The sequence below is a fragment of the Sardina pilchardus genome, chromosome 11 (assembly GCF_963854185.1).
Source record: "Sardina pilchardus chromosome 11, fSarPil1.1, whole genome shotgun sequence".
NCBI lineage: Eukaryota > Metazoa > Chordata > Actinopteri > Clupeiformes > Clupeidae > Sardina > Sardina pilchardus.
The window spans coordinates 31,224,573-31,242,926 of record NC_085004.1 but is presented as its reverse complement, the minus strand read 5'-3'; the positions used below and the strand labels follow the sequence as shown (position 1 = coordinate 31,242,926).

Here is an 18,354-nt window from a genome sequence, read left to right as displayed (position 1 = left end):
GGGATGTCTATTCCCACACTGCTGGTTGATAACCCTAGGTGTTAATTACCCCATATGTCAGCGGATTTTTATATTGTATTTTTTACAGAAGTTTGATCAGTTAAAATTGTACATTTTGTTCCATTCTGACAGGATCCTCTATTTTGACAGGACTTCCTGCTCTTCTTTGACTGATGGTCTGATGGCCAGACCAAAACCAAGAGGCCAATAGGTGTTACACTGATTTCCACTGTTTGAAATTTAACCGAGGCAATATCAATGATGTACTGGATGAGGATGAGGATGCAAGGTGGAGTTGACACAGTACACCTGTGTAGGATGATCAGGCATGGCATTCTGGGAAGATCTGTGTCTCCTATTTCCTCTTTGGGAATGGCTACATGTTTTTTTTTTTTTTTTTTTTGTCGTCTCTCTCTAACTGTGAATGACAAGGATCATAGGAAGAAAGTTTGGTGTTGTCCCGTTTAGTAGTCTGAAGTGCAGTTTTTGTTTCGCTTCGTTTTGTTTGTCTGTTTGTTTGTTTGTTTGTTTGTAATTACACTTTGACACAAGTGCACATGCATGTGTCCTGTAGTATTCAGGACATGATGACGTGTCCTTTTAACTGTTTATAACATTTTGTCATTTTATATTATAATTAACTATTTTAGATTAATCAAATGTCATATTCAAACCATAGAAATCCAAGAGTAACACTTGTAATGTGGCCTGTGTTCTCCCTTTCCCTAAGCACTTTATAATGTTCTCCATTGTGACCAGTTTCTCCTTATGGTGGACCCGACGTTTTAAGGCTATTAGCATTTTACCTTGACTAGTGTTTACTGTTTGTATATTTCCTTTAAACTCTCTTCATGCATATTTCAGGAGGATTTACTTTTGTATTAAGTACTGAATATTTTCTGACTTAATACGTTCAATACATCATATACTGAATCAAGAGAGGAATCTACCTTTAGGTCATTTAATATTCATTCACTCACAATTTTATCATGTGAACGTTAATGACTATTCCACATGCATCTGATTGCATACATATTTATCATATGAACGTTGTATGCCTAACAGTATACTGAGTACATGCTTCATGGAAAATATTTTGGTTTCTAAGTATTTTTTTCATGCCTTGCATCCATGTTTGGAATAGAATCATTTAATTGCTTCAAACCCTTTATGAGAATTCTGCATATGCTGCCATATTACAATGGATGGCAGCCAATTCATCATTTACCTTTTTTATGCCATGGTGCTACTTGCTGGAAGAGCATAGCTTTTTGCCATGCTATTAAATACTTTCAATCATTTTGTAAATAGTAACATTTACCTTACTGTAAAATACAGTACCAATATTCTCATGTTAAACCAGCCAACTGAGAATTAGCCACGCAGTCTCGCCTCATATCAGGCTTCCTGGCCAGTTTTATGGCTTGACTGGGTTTGGTAGTTCATGCGTTTTCTGCAACGTTAAGAGACTGGCCATTTTTTGTTGTGCCTAAACCATGTAGTGGGTGTGTTCATCATCTCTCTAAATCTCAATGTCTGGCATGTTGTAAAGCTGTCAAACTGGTTTGTGTGGTCTGTTTTTATGCGTTTTAGTTGTTTGGGATGGAGGACTTGTTGATGTTGTTTTTTTTTTTTCCGTTAATATAGATAGTATTCACATTACCAGGGGCTGGTCTCGCTGATGACTAATAGCTGGATTTAGCCTCACTCTTGATGTTGATTGTTTATCTGGGGTGAATATTCTTTTTCCACTGTCTTCATTATCCTCTGATTAATTTGACTGTCGGTCAGGTTGTTATAAGGAGAGTGTGAAATCTCTGGGAAAATGATGTCTGATGTTCGATTGAAGAGCTTGAGTGGTGTCCTTTTAGATGTTTAAAGGGACCCATTGGCGAGGGATGAGTCACACCGCCTCTAAATAAATGCTTAGTTTGGCTTTCATCTCTTTTAAATGCTGTTGGATGTGTTTCTGTACTGTCATGAATATTTATGTGGGAAATGCACACTTCTATTATGTTTTCATATTATCTCTTTTCATGTAACCATATCTAATTTATTGTCTGGAGTGTGTAGTGATTGCTTCCTCTCCCTAGGTTTTTAGCACTGTAAGCAATGTACACAGCCTATGTTATAGAATGTCAGTGGACACACTTTCTATTTTTCCATCTTATATTGAAAATTGGTAATATATTTCTCTATTGGCCCATGTTAGAGGCTTATCCCAAGCATATCCCATGATTAAGGGGACATATTTTCAGATTGTGGGTGTTCAAATGTACCCTGCTCACAGCGATACAGTTGTACATTCCTGTATATTCACTTCACTTCTATGTATCAAATGCCATGTTTAAATAAATTGGATTGTATTTTTTTTTATCCAGAGCATATTTGTGAAATAGAAATAGGACTGTAAAAATTGATCGATAGTTGTCATAAGTGAAAGAACACAATGAAATGCCATGCCAATTATGAAGCCATACAAAGAAAATAATATCTATCCCCATTCTTAGAGAGTATGTATTATGTAGACAAGTGTTAATGGTATAGGCTGCTGCAGTTGCCACCTTTTACATTGGACCAATTGCAAACGAGTACATTCTTTATCTATATTAATATTCATATATATTCTTGTGAAAGATTGTATACACTCGAGTTGAACTTGATTTCTAATATATGAGAAATGTAATCTTTTTATCAGACATTAAACCGATGTCACAACTAGAATATTTTAGTGAAATTCAGTGTATGTATTTAAGATTAAAAATATATGAATAGGCCTATTTACATGATCACACACCTAGTAGGGATCACAGGCAAATTGATTCACTTTTTTAAACAAATGTATCAGTGACTTTTACCATCCCCAGGGTCCTTATTAATTAATTTGCTTCGTGTTTTCATTTTCTTTTTGTAGGTTTTATTTGTATTCTCTGTAAAACGTACAAAATGTCGACAATTCATATGTGATCAAATGAAAAGTAACAGTCATACATATAGAGGTGTCACTCAGTGAATTGGAGGATATATATTTGTGCCTTGACAAACTTTATATTTATATGGAAACTACTTTTGCTCCGGTGGTGCCTGTTGCACAACAGTGTCACAGTTTTCAGTGGTTGTTGTCCTATCTCAATGTTATATATAGCAAGTCACCAGAACTGTGGCCTAATTATGGCAACTCAATAAGTGTACTGTGATGTGCAATTTTGTTTGTGCATTTAGTGTTATTTGTACAACCAAATTCATAGCATTTGTTGTTCGAAGACGTCAGTGTCGTTGACATTTTTATCTCAACCTGCCATGCAGTTTGATTCCATACAATATTAAATCTGTTACTGTTTAAGAATGTTTTCTACTTGGGCTTTCTCTTCATTCTTTGTAACAAAGGATTACTCTGACTAATATAAATCTGCTGGTAATTGATCTAGCCTTTTAAAATAAATTATAATTTTGTAGAAGGCCTCTAACCATTTACGATGCCAGTAAACTCACAGCTATTTGAATGAAAATGATCTCAATCAATGAAATGGGGGAAACAAATTTGTCACTTTTTGTTTAAGTGTATTTATTAAAGTTTTATCTGAAAATTCAATTAGTAAATGCATTGCCCTTGTTCTGAACCATAGATCTCTGTTTCTGTTTTGTTACCATGATGCACTGTATCAGTTATTGAGTACAGATTGCATACATGTTTTAGCTACCGTGTGAACAACTTCTTAATCATTCAAATCTATTAAACAAAGAAATACAAATACATATTTTTGCTTTATTGGGGCATTTGTATACTTTTGCAGTTATATTTCTGTAAACTTGCTGCTATCTATCAATAAAATAGATCCTAAATGTACAACCTGGAGTTTCTCTCGTGTTTGCAAAGTTACTTCTGAAATATTTCAGTGATATAGTATTATTTGTGATGTCCATGTGGGTTGTGTGGATTAGCCTATGAAGGAAATGCAGGTGCACACATTTTTGGAAAGGGTTTTTTTTTTTTTTTTTGAAGGCAGTCTCCATGTCAGCTTACTTTTGGTTTTATTTCACTCTTTATTGAAATTGCAAGCCCATCACCACTGGAACAAGCCAGTGACCACTAGGCCTACTCATATTGTAACGTTAATGTGCAGTGCTTAAAGTAGAACTTTAATGATGTGGTTTGATTGTGTGCTTGCACAAGATTGGTTCTGCGCTCCCCGAGGATAATTGGATAAGAATATACAAACACTTGCCTGACACCCTACCTGATATGATTATATAGATCTATAATGCCTGCATTTATTTTGCAGTGGGTTGCATGCATTACAATTTGTCTGGTTATTGATCCTCCACTTTCAAGGACCAATCAATGGCACAACTACACACTCTAGCGTCCGTTGTCCATAGTCTGAGGTTAGAAATGTTGTCACAAAATTCTATGTAGGCGGAGCCGGAAAGTGAAAGGTCCTTCAGGACGAAGGCGGGACCACAGGGAGGGACTCCGATGGTGATTGGTTTGTAGAACGTCGTTTAGCGTGATTCGTTGCGTGCTGACGTTGCGCTGTATTGGACTACACGCGCGCAGGCACTCACAGAAGATGGCGGATGCGGTGGCTGTAGATGGCGAGAAACTCAGCAAAAAGTAAGCTAACATAAAGAACAATGAAAGTTTGTTGTGGTTATATTTCCCCGGCCTTTTCGTAGGTCTTTGACGGGTGATTTCCTTGCTTTTTGCATGAAGACTGGTCGTTTCTAATGATGTGGTCAAGTCGCCATGCGGCATCGCATGGAATTGCATCAGAGAGAACAGCATGATGGGACTGCATTTTCCGTTCTGTACTGCTTCTGTAACATAAGTTAGCAACTAGCCTCAAATAGCTGATTGGTGTTCAGTTTGTGTTTTCTCAACCGTTTCCTCAACGTTTCTTGTATGAAATTGTGTAATATAGCGTCACGACTGTTAGATTGGAATGTGACTTCAAATTATAGGGTTTGTTTTACCTAACCTACCTAGTGCAAAGTCGATGGCAACGTTAGCCAACGTGATTAGCCGGTACTTTAAGTTTCAGTCTGATGTCCCCTGCTGAAGCGAAACCAAGAAGTCGACCACCGCCCTAGCCTTTTCTGGTCTACTGTTATAATTGATAATTTTGCTAAATTAAAAGCGAATCTGAAGTGGTCATTCCGGCCACCGAAGGCAACCTAGCTAGACGGCTTCCCTCTGTATGTCTCCTCAGGTCTGGGCACTGACCAGCCGCAGTAACTGCCCCCTATCATGCTGACTCTGGTCAGAGTGGCCGGGCGGCAGGTGTGTCAAGCCCTTGGGGTCAAGGCACATTTGCCAAAGTTTGCTTCCCCCAATCCAGCAGCCGTTCCTGCGCTAATACAGGGAAATCGTTGGCGAGGTGACAAGAGGTTGGTGGCTTTTCCATCTAATGAGAAAAACAACCAACCTTTTGTCACTGGATTTGAGTGATTATTTATTCTTAGTTGTAGGATTCTCTGCATGTGCATTCTACTTCCCACTTATTTCTTTAACACCGCCTGGATTCATTTTTGATCATTCACCTTGAGTATAACAAAAAGCCATATCCCTTTTGCTCTTTCAGTGAGCTGAAAAGGCGCATGAAAGCTGATAAAAAGGCTGCTGAGAAAGAGGCCAAGGTCAAGGAACAGGTGGATCAAAAGAAGACCAGTGACAAGCCTGAACACAACAACTATGGGGCTGATGAGGAAACACTGGACCCTAATGTAAGTGAAAGTGCAACCAACACTTTGGTGTGCTGCTGCCCAAGTTGTGTTTTGTCCGTCACAATCCATACCAGATTGTGAGTCACAGTTAGCTGTGTTTGTCTGAGGTGTGGTTTTCAAAACAAAATGAAACTACATATCTATAGGTCTGTTATGTCACAAATGTCTTTTGTTTGTCACTTATTTATTTATTTACTTACTTACTTACTTACTTACTTCCTCCCTTCCTCCCTCCACAGCAATATTTCAAAATCCGTACGCAAGCTGTCCAGGCTCTAAAGGGCACAGCAGAGGACCCATACCCCCACAAGTTTCATGTAGACATGTCACTCACAGAGTTCATTGAAAAGTACAACCACCTGCAGCCAGGGGACCAACTAAGTGAAGTCGTCAATGTGGCAGGTAGGAATAAACAGATGGATTTTGTCTGCGTGGAAGTGCTGAGCTCTGAAATGTCCTGTGTAACGGGCCGTTCACACCAAGAACGATAACTATAAATAAATATCGCTCTCGTTAATATGAATGACAACGTTCACACATAAACTACAACGATAACGACATGAAGAACGATTTCATTGCTGTTCACTTTAGTTTCAGAGCGATTTTGAGAACGATAAAAAGCTAACAGCCAATCATAACCCAAAATATTCTAGCCATCACATTCATTAACACGAGGAGAGAATTTTTTTTATCGTTGGCCGGTGTGGACACTTTTATCGTTATGATTATAGTTATCGTTATCGTTCTTGGTGTGAACGGGCCTTAACGGAATTATGTTTGGTCAGGTCGCGTTCATGCGAAGAGAGAGTCAGGTGCCAAGCTGCTGTTCTACGATCTACGAGGAGAAGGTGTGAAACTGCAGGTCATGGCAAATTCCAGGTGAGATTTTGGTGTTGTTGTCAGAAAAAAAATGGTTTTCCAATGTCCTTGAATGTTCTCATTCGTGGACACAATTGCTTACTAATAGTCCCTTCATGTTCATGATTTCAACAGGAGTTACAAGTCAGAGGAAGAGTTTGTGCATGTTAACAACAAATTGAGACGAGGAGACATTGTTGGAGTTCACGGAAACCCTGGAAAGACAAAGAAAGGAGAGCTTAGCATCATTCCTGTTGAGATGACCTTGCTGTCCCCGTGTCTACACATGCTGCCCCATCTCCACTTTGGCCTCAAGGACAAGGTACAATCTTGCATTTCAACCGTCTCTTATTTCTTTCTCAGGGGTAAAGACACTGTGAATTGTGAAGAGAACATGATAAATGGCTTTCAAAAGGACATTTGTGTCAATATACCTAACTGTACACTTCACTGTAATTGTCTTATAAGGAAACTCGTTTCCGTCAACGCTACCTGGACCTGATTCTGAATGACCCAGTGAGGCAAAAATTTGTGACTCGCGCAAAAATCATCACTTACCTGCGCAGTTTCTTGGACCAGCTTGGCTTCTTGGAGGTAGGAACCCCACAAGGGGGCAGATACAGTATATAGCTGGCCTTTAAGAATAAAAATCTGCCTGCCCCTATGTTAACCCTATGTGTTAAATTCCCATAGGGTTACATAGGGGGGTCAAATACTTCCTTCCCTTTAGCATTTAAGGAAAACATTTATTTATTTACGATACATTTTTCTTCAATCACAAAGAAAATTGGTGTCCTTGGCGGTTTGATTTTTACTCTTTTTTTTTTTTTTAATTAAGGCATTAAGATCAATTGTCAAATGATGATTTTATATTCCTGTTTTAGCATGGTATCAAATACATGTGCTCCCCACTGTATATTAAAAGAATGTTGCTCACTGCCTTCCAGATCGAAACTCCTATGATGAACCTCATCCCTGGTGGGGCCGTTGCTCGTCCTTTCATCACCTACCACAATGACCTGGACATGAATCTGTACATGAGGATCGCCCCGGAGTTGTACCATAAGGTAAAAGAAATCTCATGCATTATTATTATCTTTCTTAGGTCTGGCCTGGTGGTTTTGCAATAAAGTGCAAAACATGCTGGTGATTATTGTGTAAAGTCCACTGATGGTTGTTTAATGGCCTGGTCAGATTACACGATATCAGCCCGATTTTGGCCCGAATTTGTCGTGACCGACAAGTTTACAGCGTTTTCAAATGGTCGGGCACGACATCGAACGCGGACTGAATCTTATACTTGTAATGTGACATGCTTCACGACTTGCGATTTGTCGTTCACGACATTCTAAAACAGCCCGACAAAAAGTCTGGCTTGCCAGAAATTTGACGGGAGTCGTATGACGAGACCGATGCTTTCGGTGTATGTGGCCACTCTCCCGACCAAGATGCGGAGATGTTTTCATGGTTCAAAAATCGTACAGTGTGACATGGTAGATCGTAAACGACAACAAGAGCGACAAAAAAATCGCAGTCTGACCGTGCCATAAGGTGTTCTGTTACTGTACTGTAATTTGTAAACCTCTGGAACACCATTTTAAAACGAACCACACTTTTCCAGGGTTATATGAGGAATATCAGACAAAAGAAATGCTGATGTTCTCATGCACGTTCCACTGTTTCACCTTATGTTAATATGGCCTGATTCTCCCATAGATGCTGGTGGTTGGAGGTATTGATAGAGTGTATGAGGTTGGCCGACAGTTCAGGAATGAAGGCATTGACATGACCCACAACCCTGAGTTCACTACATGCGAGTTTTACATGGCCTATGCTGACTACCACGACCTCATGGACATCACAGAGAAGCTGCTCTCAGGTAAGACCTATAATCTAAACCAGGGGTCTCCAACGTGGTGCCGAAGTACCACCCCACAATGTTGACGTAGGTTACCTGGAAGATCCATATCCATTATTCGAGCGCAAATTGTAAGCGGCTCTCTTCGCAAGGCGAGGGTTTTTAAAGACCGCCAGAATCTTTCTCTCATTGCAACCAGCCAGTGGTTCAGGACCTTGGCCTACTTGAGACATTATTTAAATGTCTGTTGTGGAACACTACAATCTCTTTGTTTTGACTTCTGGCAAACTGAAAATTACTGAGTGAACAGCCTTTACTCTAATGTTACAGAGTGGAAATACCCAAGAGGACTCAAGATATTTGAATATGCACATGGTTTAGTGTTTTTTTTTTTTGTGGTTATTTGTTTTCGGCTATTAGTTATGCTTATTCTGCAGGAATGGCTTCGTAAACTCTGCACACTCTTTTAACACATACCACTCTCTCCAAGACACAGTTTAGTGTGGTAAACACTCCCCACCATTTTGGCTACCCATGGCAGTAAAATGTGTTCACATCTTATTACGTCTTGGGTGCCACTGAAATATATTTTGAAGCCTAAAACCCCTCCAATTACCCCTGTGTGAAGTGTTATCCCTGCATCTTACACGATACAGCTCACTAACTTCCAGGGTGCTTATTTCTATTCCTGCTTCTGTGTCTTTAGGAATGGTGAAGCACATCACTGGTGGCTTCAAGGTGACCTACCACCCTGAGGGACCAGAGGGGCAGGCGCATGAGATCGACTTCACCCCACCCTTCAGAAGGGTCAGCATGGTGCACGACCTGGAGAAAGAGCTGGGGGTGAAGTTCCCTGCCCCAGACACATACGACAGCAGTGGTAAGGCAGCCAGACGACCTCTGCCATCCTAAACAGTCCAAGGTCATACAAATCTTGTGTGAATGCTTGTGTCAACTGTCACAGCCTGGCAAATATGCCGATATAAATATTCATTTTTGTTCCTCTGCCAAAACAAGGCTCATATACCTTGGAGTTAAGCAAGTAAATAGTTAACCACGCCTAAATGTTTTCTGTGTCAGGGGACGCCACTTTCCAGATACCACTGTTATTTGATGGTGTAGTAGGTTTTACCTGAAAGTCTGACGTCTTTGTGCTTGACTATTTTCAGAGACTCGTAAGTTCTTTGATGAACTGTGTGCCCAGAAAGGAGTGGAGTGTCCTCCTCCTAGAACCACCGCCCGCCTCTTAGACAAGGTGGGTGTCAGCCATAATATCCAGTGTCTCCCTTAATGTTGATGTTTTTCCATCTTGATGTGTTTGACTTCACATGTATTTGCTTAATCTAATGTCTCTGTTGTTTTTTGGTGATTCTCTGCTACAGTTGGTGGGAGACTTCTTGGAAGTAACATGCATCAATCCCACTTTCATCTGTGACCACCCACAGATCATGAGTCCATTGGCCAAGTGGTAAGACATAGTGATAATTAGTAAATAGTGACTATTTCTGATTATCTCATGGTTACTCAGTATGTACAGTACCTTGACTATCTTTGTAGATTTTGTGGCAGTAAAGCTAATCAGCCGGCATTGTCTGGAGACGTAACTGTGATGTTCTTGACACCAGTTCTCCCACCAACACTTGTACAATGTAGCAATTTGCTATGACTTTGTGTCATTTTAGCCTTAACTGCGCCTTATCCGCCTCCCTTTTTTTTTCCCCCAGGCACAGATCGGAGAAGGGACTGACTGAACGCTTCGAGCTCTTTGTCATGAAGAAGGAGATCTGCAATGCCTACACAGAGTTGAATGACCCCATCAGACAGAGGGAACTGTTTGAGCAGCAGGCTACGGTGGGTATCCACGATGTTCCTTAGCCAACAATGGGCGTCGTCATGACACCTCGGTATTCAGAAAATGTTTTTCTATTTCCGGGCCAAACTGCGTTGTATCGATTTGACAGTGCTTGACATACTGTACTTAATATAATAATATACAGTTACATGTAGTATATCCATGCTTAGGGCAGAATTGTCAACATTTCGACAGAAATCTAAATTGGAGCATATTCTAGTTAGCCTACTGAGAATGCTCAAGGCACAAGGCTATAGATGAAAACTGGTCAGATTTCCGGTTTAAGGAATAAGGTGGATAGCAATAAGCTTTTCCCCTTGCCTTGAAGCACAGTGACTACAATGAAGGAAACCTCTTACAGGCAGATTTGGTTACCTACCGCAGGGTTGATTTCTGACACTCTTTAATTGTAATCTACAACAATGTTGCAAAAATCATGCACAGATTTGTTTCATTGTTTTAATTTTTAATTTTACTACAAAGCAAAGTAAACTGTTCTTCTCCCTTGGTTTCTGTCTCTCTATGTGTGTGGTTCTGACTGCACTCCCAGGCAAAGGCAGAGGGTGACGATGAAGCCATGTTCATCGACGAGACGTTCTGCACTGCTCTGGAGTACGGCTTGCCTCCAACAGCAGGCTGGGGAATGGGCATCGACCGGCTCACCATGTTCCTCACGGATTCCAACAACATCAAGGTACAGTGTAGTACACCAGCCAGTGCACTGATTTTGCCTGTAGCGCATGTTTCTTGTTACAAATTCACGAGTTAACTTGTAATGAACATGCTGATGAATGTGCTGAATGGGCCCGTTGTAACTGAAGACTATTTAAATGTATCATAATATTTATAATGTTATTGCACAACTGCATTCTATTATTGTTGATTGCCAACAAATTACTAGCTTTGAAAGTAGAATTACCATTATGGCAAGCAGATATTCAAGGGCACAACTATAAACAAACTTACAGTGAGGAGAAAATTTATTTGATACCATGCTAAAGTTGCCTAAAAAGAGGAATATAAAATCATCAATTGACAATTGATCTTAATGTCTTAATTAAAAAAAATAGTAAAAATAAAACCGCTAAGCACCCCAATTTTCTTTGTGATTGAAGAATGTTTCGTAAAGAAATAAATGTTCTTCCTGAATGCTAGGGGGAAGGAAGTATTTGACCCCCAATGTAACCCTATGGGAATTTAACACATAGGGTTAACATAGGGGCAGGCAGATTTTTATTTTTTAAGGCCAGCTATTTCATGGATTCAGGATATTATGCATCCTGATAAAGTTCCCTTGGCCGTTGGAATTAAAATAGCCCCACATCATTACATACCTTTCACCATAGCTAAAGATTGGCATGGTGCTTTTTCCAGTAGGCCTATTAGCCTGTTTGATGCTCATTGAGCTCAATGCAAATCAACAGGCTAATAGGCCAACTGGAAAAAGCACCATGCCAATCTCTAGCTATGGTCAAGGATATGTGATGATGTGGGGCTATTTTAATTCCAAAGGCCAAGGGAAATTTATGGGGATGCATAATATCCTAGATCCATGAAATAGCTGGCCTTTAAAAATAAAAATCTGCCTGCCCCTATGTTAACCCTATGTGTTAAATTCCCATAGGGTTACATAGGGGGTCAAATAATTCCTTCCCCTAGCATTTAAGGAAAACATTTATCTATTTACGATACATTCTTCAATCACAAAGAAAATTGGTGTCCTTGGCGGTTTGATTTTTACTATTTTTTTTTTAATTAAGGCATTAAGATCAATTGTCAAATGATGATTTTATATTCCTGTTTTAGCATGGTATCAAATACATGTGCTCCTCACTGTATAACAAACAGTAACAAATGTGCATCAATGTACACTACCGGTCAAAGATTCCACTCCATTATAGACAGAATACCATCTGAGATCAGGTGTGTTATTTTTTTAATCAGGGCAGCAGTTTTCAGATTACATTATGTGCTTACATAATTGCAAACAGGTTCTCCAATGTTTTGTCAGTTAGCCTTTTAAAATGATATCAAATTGGTAAACACAATGTGCCTTTGCAACGTTGAATGAATGATTGCTGATAATGGGCAGTGTAGATATAGCATTAAAGACCAGCCATTTCTTTCTACAACAGTTGAGAACCCTTTTGCAATTATGTTTTGGGTTATCACAGTCTCATCTTGCCATATAAGCTTTCAAATTCTTTGTTGCTATAATGTCCATGTTGCATTGACACCAGGTATGGCGTGTGGAACAACCCTCTAATGCCCTGTCCCCTTTCTCTTGCAGGAGGTCCTTCTGTTTCCTGCCATGAAGCCTGATGACAATAAGCCTGCACCAGCAGCAGAGGGCACCTCGGTGTAGTGCGGAGGCGCTGTCGTCTATGCCTGCCAAAGGAAAGGCACACTGGTCTGCAGTGTCCACATCAGACATAGGAGAGTTTTTATTGCTGCAGCAACTGGCTTTGAGGAGCATGTAGTGTTATGGGGATGTAAAGGTGTGATGTCCAGTGGTGCTTTGCTCTGTGCATTACGTAAGGGAATGGCACGTACGTTGGCTTTTCTGTGTCATGGTTGCGGGACTCCTCCGAAGGAAACCACCTGCTTTTTCAGAGTAATGAAGGTGATGTGGAGGTGACTGCTGATTTATTTGGATGTCCCTCTGGTTTTAACAGTATGTCTTGTTTTGTTTTTTTGTTTTTTTTAATTATCAACTAAAATAAATACATCACATCCTATACTGGTGAAAGAAATTAAAGAAAGTTTAAAAGCAAGTTGCTTTGTTTTGTTTATTATTGTTTTATTATATATAATATGTAAACTGGATTGTGTGGCCTAATATATGGTAGGGTTAATCATAAACCTGTGAAATAGTCTTAGGTCACTAGTGGCCTTGTTTCGAGATTGGGTGTGATATGGGTAGTGGATATATTTAAGCCTACCTTACACTGACAAGATTTGGGAAAGATTCTTGAAAGATTGTAGTCTTTTGAGTAAAGCTTGAATGATGGGCATTAGTTCAAAGACTACAGTCTTTCAAGAATCTTTCCCAAATCTTGTCAGTGTAAGGTAGGCTTAAGTTGAATTCATTAAGGCCAAAATAGGCCTTGAGATGGCATCAACTCCAGGGGTTTTCAGTGTGATTGCATGGGACCCAGAAATGAAGCTGCATATTTGAACGAAATCTAAACAACTGCAGGTGACATAAATTTAACTTGATAATCAGTAAGGAAATTACATGTCTTGATGGCATGTATGCTTGAAAATGATTCCCATTTTGTGATACTGATTAAATGATAATAAAACCTGGTGGAAATTTGCTTTCCTGTAGCCTAATATAAGATGGGTGGGTCACATATTTACAAAGCCACAATTGCCCACCACACAAACTAAACTAGTGTTCATTTAAAAACTTAACTGCACGGCACGTCAAGCACAACTAGAAAAAAAAAACTCTGTTATCAGGAACTCTGAACTTAAGATGGTCCGGAATCGGACTATCTAAAGGCTTTGTCAGCAAAGATAGGCTATTTGAGGGCCGCGAACTTGGACTCTTGTGCCCACTGTTTCCTCTCATGTATCGGGAACGCGCCTGTGAGTAGTACTGCGCGCCTCTCTTCTCACGGTCGAGTGCATCAGCATTATTTATTACACAGTAGACCCTTGGTGAAGATGGCGATGTACTCGGCTCTTCGGTGCGTTTCTTCAAACTTTTGCGCTACTCTGCCATTAATAACTAGATCCACTCAGATTTCATCGTGTCAATATTTCTTGCGGACCAACTTTCATCGCACACTGAGCACAACCTCGCGTCTCTCTTCAGGTAAAATTTTAAACATTGTAACCCAACGTTTCAGAATCGCGTAGGGGGGCTATAGTAGTGGCGAACTCATTATCAGGAACGGCTATAATAACTGAATTTAAAATAGCAGTCACATGGGTGAAATGTGCCACTACGAGTCCTGATTTAACTGTTGTATTGTAAATAGAATGCGATACTGATGTTGAGCTTAGTGCATAAGAGTAACTTTAAAATGAAAGCTTTAGAAGCTTGTTACAAAGTTCAACCATTGGAATTTGGGATGTTGCCGAGGGCTAAGGCTAGCGATGTTCCACGCTCATTTTAGACTGCAAGAAAATGATGCTAACTACTTTGATTAACGATACTTAATGGGAATGACCTATTTTGAATGAATATTTTACACAGCTCCCTAACTTTGAGGAGAAAACCGACCCATGTTTTTCGGTCAGGTGCACCCACACTCAGTTTCTAACCTTGGTGTGTTCCATGAATGTCTTGCGTTGAGATTTCAGAAAAGGACAAACTTGTAAATAATCTCAAAACAGCTATAACCCATTTCTTCATGATACGTTTGCATTGCAGCATCTCCGCTACAGCCAAGTTACCAAGGATTCTCCTCTTAAAATCATGTGCGTTTGATTATCCTAAGGCCCGAAATCAAACTTAGTTAAACACTCATCGAGTGTCTCGTGTGTGCACAAGGGCAGAATTAACCCCTAAAGAATAGGTCAGTGTGTAAATGTGGCTTGTGCCAAAAATTATCTTCTTTAGTGTTGTGCTGCGCTGCATCCAGTTGCAATTTCTCAATTATCTGCGTTTTAAGTCCTCCCCCTTCCTTGTAATATCCATACTTCTCTGTTGACGATGTGTGGACAGGTTTGAGGTTACTATGGTGTGCTTCTTTGAAATTATTCAGCCATGTTTTCAGATACAGCACACTCCACAATCTGGTTTAAACCTGTATTTTTCTGCATGGTCTGATGCTGCCATTGAAAATTGTTGAGGCATTGAAATCCTGCCTCGAGGTGTCTGAAACGTGGCATATTCAGTCAGATTACTGAAAGACCTTGTTCCTGATGATGGGTCGACATGGCAGTATCAAACAATTGTAGTTTATGACAATAGTCTGTGTATGAAATTGGGATCAGCCTAGAGCTACAGCAAGATTCACTTGTGGTGTTTAGTCATGCATTGTACAAGCTACAGTACACAGTTCACGCTGATGCCAGTCAGAGTATTGAGGTGGTTTAAATTTTGAAGAGTTTTCCCATTGATTATTTCCTGGCCAATAATGCAGTGGCTCTTGGGGGAGTTGCTCATAATCATGTCCCATCTCCTCCGAACTCCAAGTTCATTGTGTTTGTCAGCTTTGCACGTCTTGCGCAAGGGTTCTTCTGTGTGTTGAGCTATTGTCTCACGGTTATCATTTACAGCATTTTCTCAAATGCAATGTCATGAAACCTTGAAGCAACTACATACAAATGAATCATATTATGTAGAAGTGGCATTAGATATTAGCCTTCTGACAATAGGAATATGCATTGCCTATCAGATAATTTCTAGAAAATCCATGAGTTACTATAAATGGGATAGATGTTTATGGTCAGCATTTTTGCACAATTCATTGCTTTTTACATGTAGATGACATTTCAACATACAATGCATAACCCTTCCCTTTTCTCATCCCCTATAGCCCTCAAATTCACAGACAAGCATGAGTGGGTTCGAGTGGAGGGGGGAATCGGAACAGTTGGTGTCAGTAGCTATGCTCAGGTACATAGCCTTGCATATGGCAGAAATCATCCTGTGTTAATATTACAAATTGTCTCATTTGTTTAGCTCTGTCCTGCTTAATGTGTTCAGTATGATCCTCACAATCCATAAACGGCAACGCACCTGTTGGAAATTAGGCTACAGATTTTCATTTTCATTATGTTGTTGTTATCTTGGACATCTGTCACAATATTATTATCCACTGACCTGTCATCACTGTCTGATCTTGTTTCCCCAACTCTGCTTTCAGGAAGCATTAGGTGATATTGTTTACTGTGGTCTGCCTGAGGTTGGGACCCAGCTTGAACAAATGGGTAAGACAAGGAGCATGCAGCTGAAGGTCTTCTTTATGCATGATGACTGACCTCTGTCAAGGAAGTTTTGAAGTTTAAGTTAAGCTTACCTTACACTGACAAGATTTGAGAAAGATTCTTGAAAGATTGTAGTCTTTTGAGTAAAGCTTGAATGAGGGACATTAGTTTAAACGACTACAATCTTTCAAGAATCTTTCCCAAATCTTGTCAGTGTAAGGTAGGCTTTAATTGCTGTGATAAATCCAAACACAGTCCCTGTTGTTTCACAGAGGAGTTTGGAGCGTTGGAAAGTGTAAAGGCCGCCAGCGAGCTGTACTCTCCGCTCACAGGGGAGGTAACCGAAATCAACACTGAACTGGCAGACAACCCCGGCCTAGTCAATTCAGCCTGTTATGAAGGAGGTGAGCATGTTCGGCCACCATCTATCAAGCCTCACAGGGCTTTCATTTCTTCTACATATTTCCCATTGCTATTTCATATATCCCTAAAAAGGTTATCTTCATTTTGAATTTGAGTGTTCTGAGAAGTGCTGAGAAGAACACCCTAGCAATACTTGGTTTTTTTTTTGTTCATAGGGTGGTTGATTAAGATGACCATTGGCAGTCCTGGGGAACTTGACGGTTTGATGGACGAAGACGCATATGGCAAATTTGTAAAATCACTTGAAACTGATGACTAATACTGTTAAGATGCTACTTTTCTTACTTGATGTTAATCATGATCAAAATTTGCATCTCATTGGGAAAATACTAATGTTTTACTTTTTTCATTTTATTTATTTTGATTGTGATTGTTACAAGTAATCAAACAGTAGTTTACCTCAAATGTTAACCAAAAATGTAGGCCTACGCATAACACTTTAAAATTATGTTTCCAAAGGGCTTTAGCCACAGTCCTTTATGAAATAGTTGGGACCAGGTTCATATGGTTGATCTTTGTAAGCACGATTTTCTTTGTGAACAAAGTGACAATAAAACACAAGTCAGTGATCATAAAGACATCAGTGAATGTTTTTTTTTTTTTTTTTTCTAAAACATGTGCAATTGTCCATATTATCAGTGAGATGTGTAAGATGAGCGCTGGTATATTTAAGGAAGGAAAGTCACGCACTTTGTACAATAACCTTCCCTTCTCTAGATAACCTCTTTCACAATAACCAACAAGCACTTGATCTGGTACATTTAGCTCTGCACTGGCTGTCTGTTGTAACGCAGTGTGCAGAAACCTAATTTACCAGGCATTTTTAGGGGTGCATATGGAACATGCACTTTTGGACTGTCACCTATATTGCGTACGCACGTGAGTAATGTGCAGACAGAAGCAGAGCGATTTGACACACCTTGACCTTTGCTCTCTGATTAAGATAAAAGATGCACTATGGGGGAGAAGGGTAATCAATCATTAATGATGAGGTCAGAGTATAAATAGATAGAAGTGAGCATACAGTAGAGATTTGTCTTTAACCTCTTTCACTTTTAAATGGACTATTGTCTTTACAACAATGTGCCAGAGAAGCACAGAGTTCATTAATGCTTAAAATCCTCAAGATTTTGTTATCTTCAGAAACGAATCTTATCTGATTCTGAATGTGCCTGCATTCGATTGTCCCTTATTAAAGGTTTACATTTGCTAAATTGGATGTTATTCACAACCAGTTGCCTATAATATGGCTGATATACTGATGAGATTGTAACACGCACAAATGCCCTTCTTTCAACAATCGTCCAGGTGACAACTGTCCACAACAGGAGGAATAGAGTTAACCATTTGCAACCTTACAGCAGTATTGTCTAACTGGTGAATCTTATTGAAATAATGGGATAGTGTCTTGAAACAAAATCATAAACTGAATGTCAGTTAATAAATTAATTAATGTTGGCTTAAGATCAAATGTTAAAGTCCATCTGCAATGCTTACTCGAAAGCCGTTTTGTGTGTACAATGAACTGGGAAACATTAAATACATTATTGCATGAAATGTGCCACATAAATTGCACAAATGACAAACGTTGAGACTGATTTAACATTTTATGAGTCCTATATTACATGAAGGCAATGACAATTAAATACTTTCATGCACCAATTAACCCACATATAGATGAAAGTCTAAATTGAAAGTTGAGGGGTTTACATTTTAATATTGTATTTAGTAACCTTTGACTTTTTTAATCTTG

General features: G+C 39.5%; 3 protein-coding genes across 15 annotated transcripts in view; all 3 read left to right on the top strand.

Moving 5' to 3' along the window:
* The window catches only part of nfat5b (nuclear factor of activated T cells 5b), a 42,092-nt gene extending 38,242 nt beyond the window's left edge, over positions 1-3,850 (top strand). For 11 of the 12 annotated variants that reach the window (XM_062550001.1, XM_062550000.1, XM_062549998.1 and 8 more), the window contains one exon: positions 133-3,850. The gene's annotated coding sequence lies outside the window, so the exon portion shown is untranslated. The remainder of the gene's footprint in view (positions 1-132) is intronic. The other variant, XM_062549999.1, reaches the window with a different exon arrangement.
* A 646-nt stretch (positions 3,851-4,496) lies between these two features.
* On the top strand, positions 4,497-13,066 carry kars1 (lysyl-tRNA synthetase 1). 2 transcript variants are annotated; one of them, XM_062549262.1, is made up of 15 exons: positions 4,498-4,615; positions 5,211-5,388; positions 5,583-5,724; positions 5,964-6,126; positions 6,510-6,603; positions 6,718-6,904; positions 7,051-7,176; positions 7,530-7,649; positions 8,299-8,461; positions 9,147-9,320; positions 9,610-9,695; positions 9,823-9,908; positions 10,165-10,291; positions 10,843-10,986; positions 12,583-13,066. In XM_062549262.1, the coding sequence occupies exons 2-15, from the start codon at positions 5,249-5,251 to the stop codon at positions 12,655-12,657; spliced, it is 1,827 nt and encodes a 608-aa protein (XP_062405246.1). In that variant the 5' UTR covers positions 4,498-4,615; positions 5,211-5,248; the 3' UTR covers positions 12,658-13,066. The 2 variants fall into 2 exon arrangements, with proteins under 2 accessions (XP_062405247.1, XP_062405246.1); XM_062549263.1 differs by lacking the exon at positions 5,211-5,388 and having other exon boundaries at positions 4,497-4,615.
* Positions 13,067-13,847: 781 nt separating this feature from the next.
* gcshb (glycine cleavage system protein H (aminomethyl carrier), b) lies at positions 13,848-17,179 on the top strand. Its single transcript, XM_062548600.1, has 5 exons — positions 13,848-14,115; positions 15,788-15,867; positions 16,118-16,181; positions 16,451-16,582; positions 16,757-17,179. Exons 1-5 carry the CDS (start codon positions 13,965-13,967, stop codon positions 16,858-16,860), a joined length of 531 nt encoding a protein of 176 aa, XP_062404584.1. The 5' UTR covers positions 13,848-13,964; the 3' UTR covers positions 16,861-17,179.
* The last annotated feature ends 1,175 nt before the right edge of the window (positions 17,180-18,354 follow it).

Coding starts and splice junctions, on each gene's coding strand:
- kars1 (XM_062549262.1), top strand. CDS start 5,249: ATGCTGACTCTGGTCAGAGTGGCCGGGCGGCAGGTGTGTCAAGCCCTT. Junction 7,650..8,298: donor CCCCGGAGTTGTACCATAAG/GTAAAAGAAATC, acceptor ATTCTCCCATAG/ATGCTGGTGGTTGGAGGTAT. Junction 9,321..9,609: donor AGACACATACGACAGCAGTG/GTAAGGCAGCCA, acceptor GACTATTTTCAG/AGACTCGTAAGTTCTTTGAT.
- gcshb (XM_062548600.1), top strand. CDS start 13,965: ATGGCGATGTACTCGGCTCTTCGGTGCGTTTCTTCAAACTTTTGCGCT. Junction 14,116..15,787: donor AACCTCGCGTCTCTCTTCAG/GTAAAATTTTAA, acceptor CATCCCCTATAG/CCCTCAAATTCACAGACAAG. Junction 16,182..16,450: donor GACCCAGCTTGAACAAATGG/GTAAGACAAGGA, acceptor GTTGTTTCACAG/AGGAGTTTGGAGCGTTGGAA.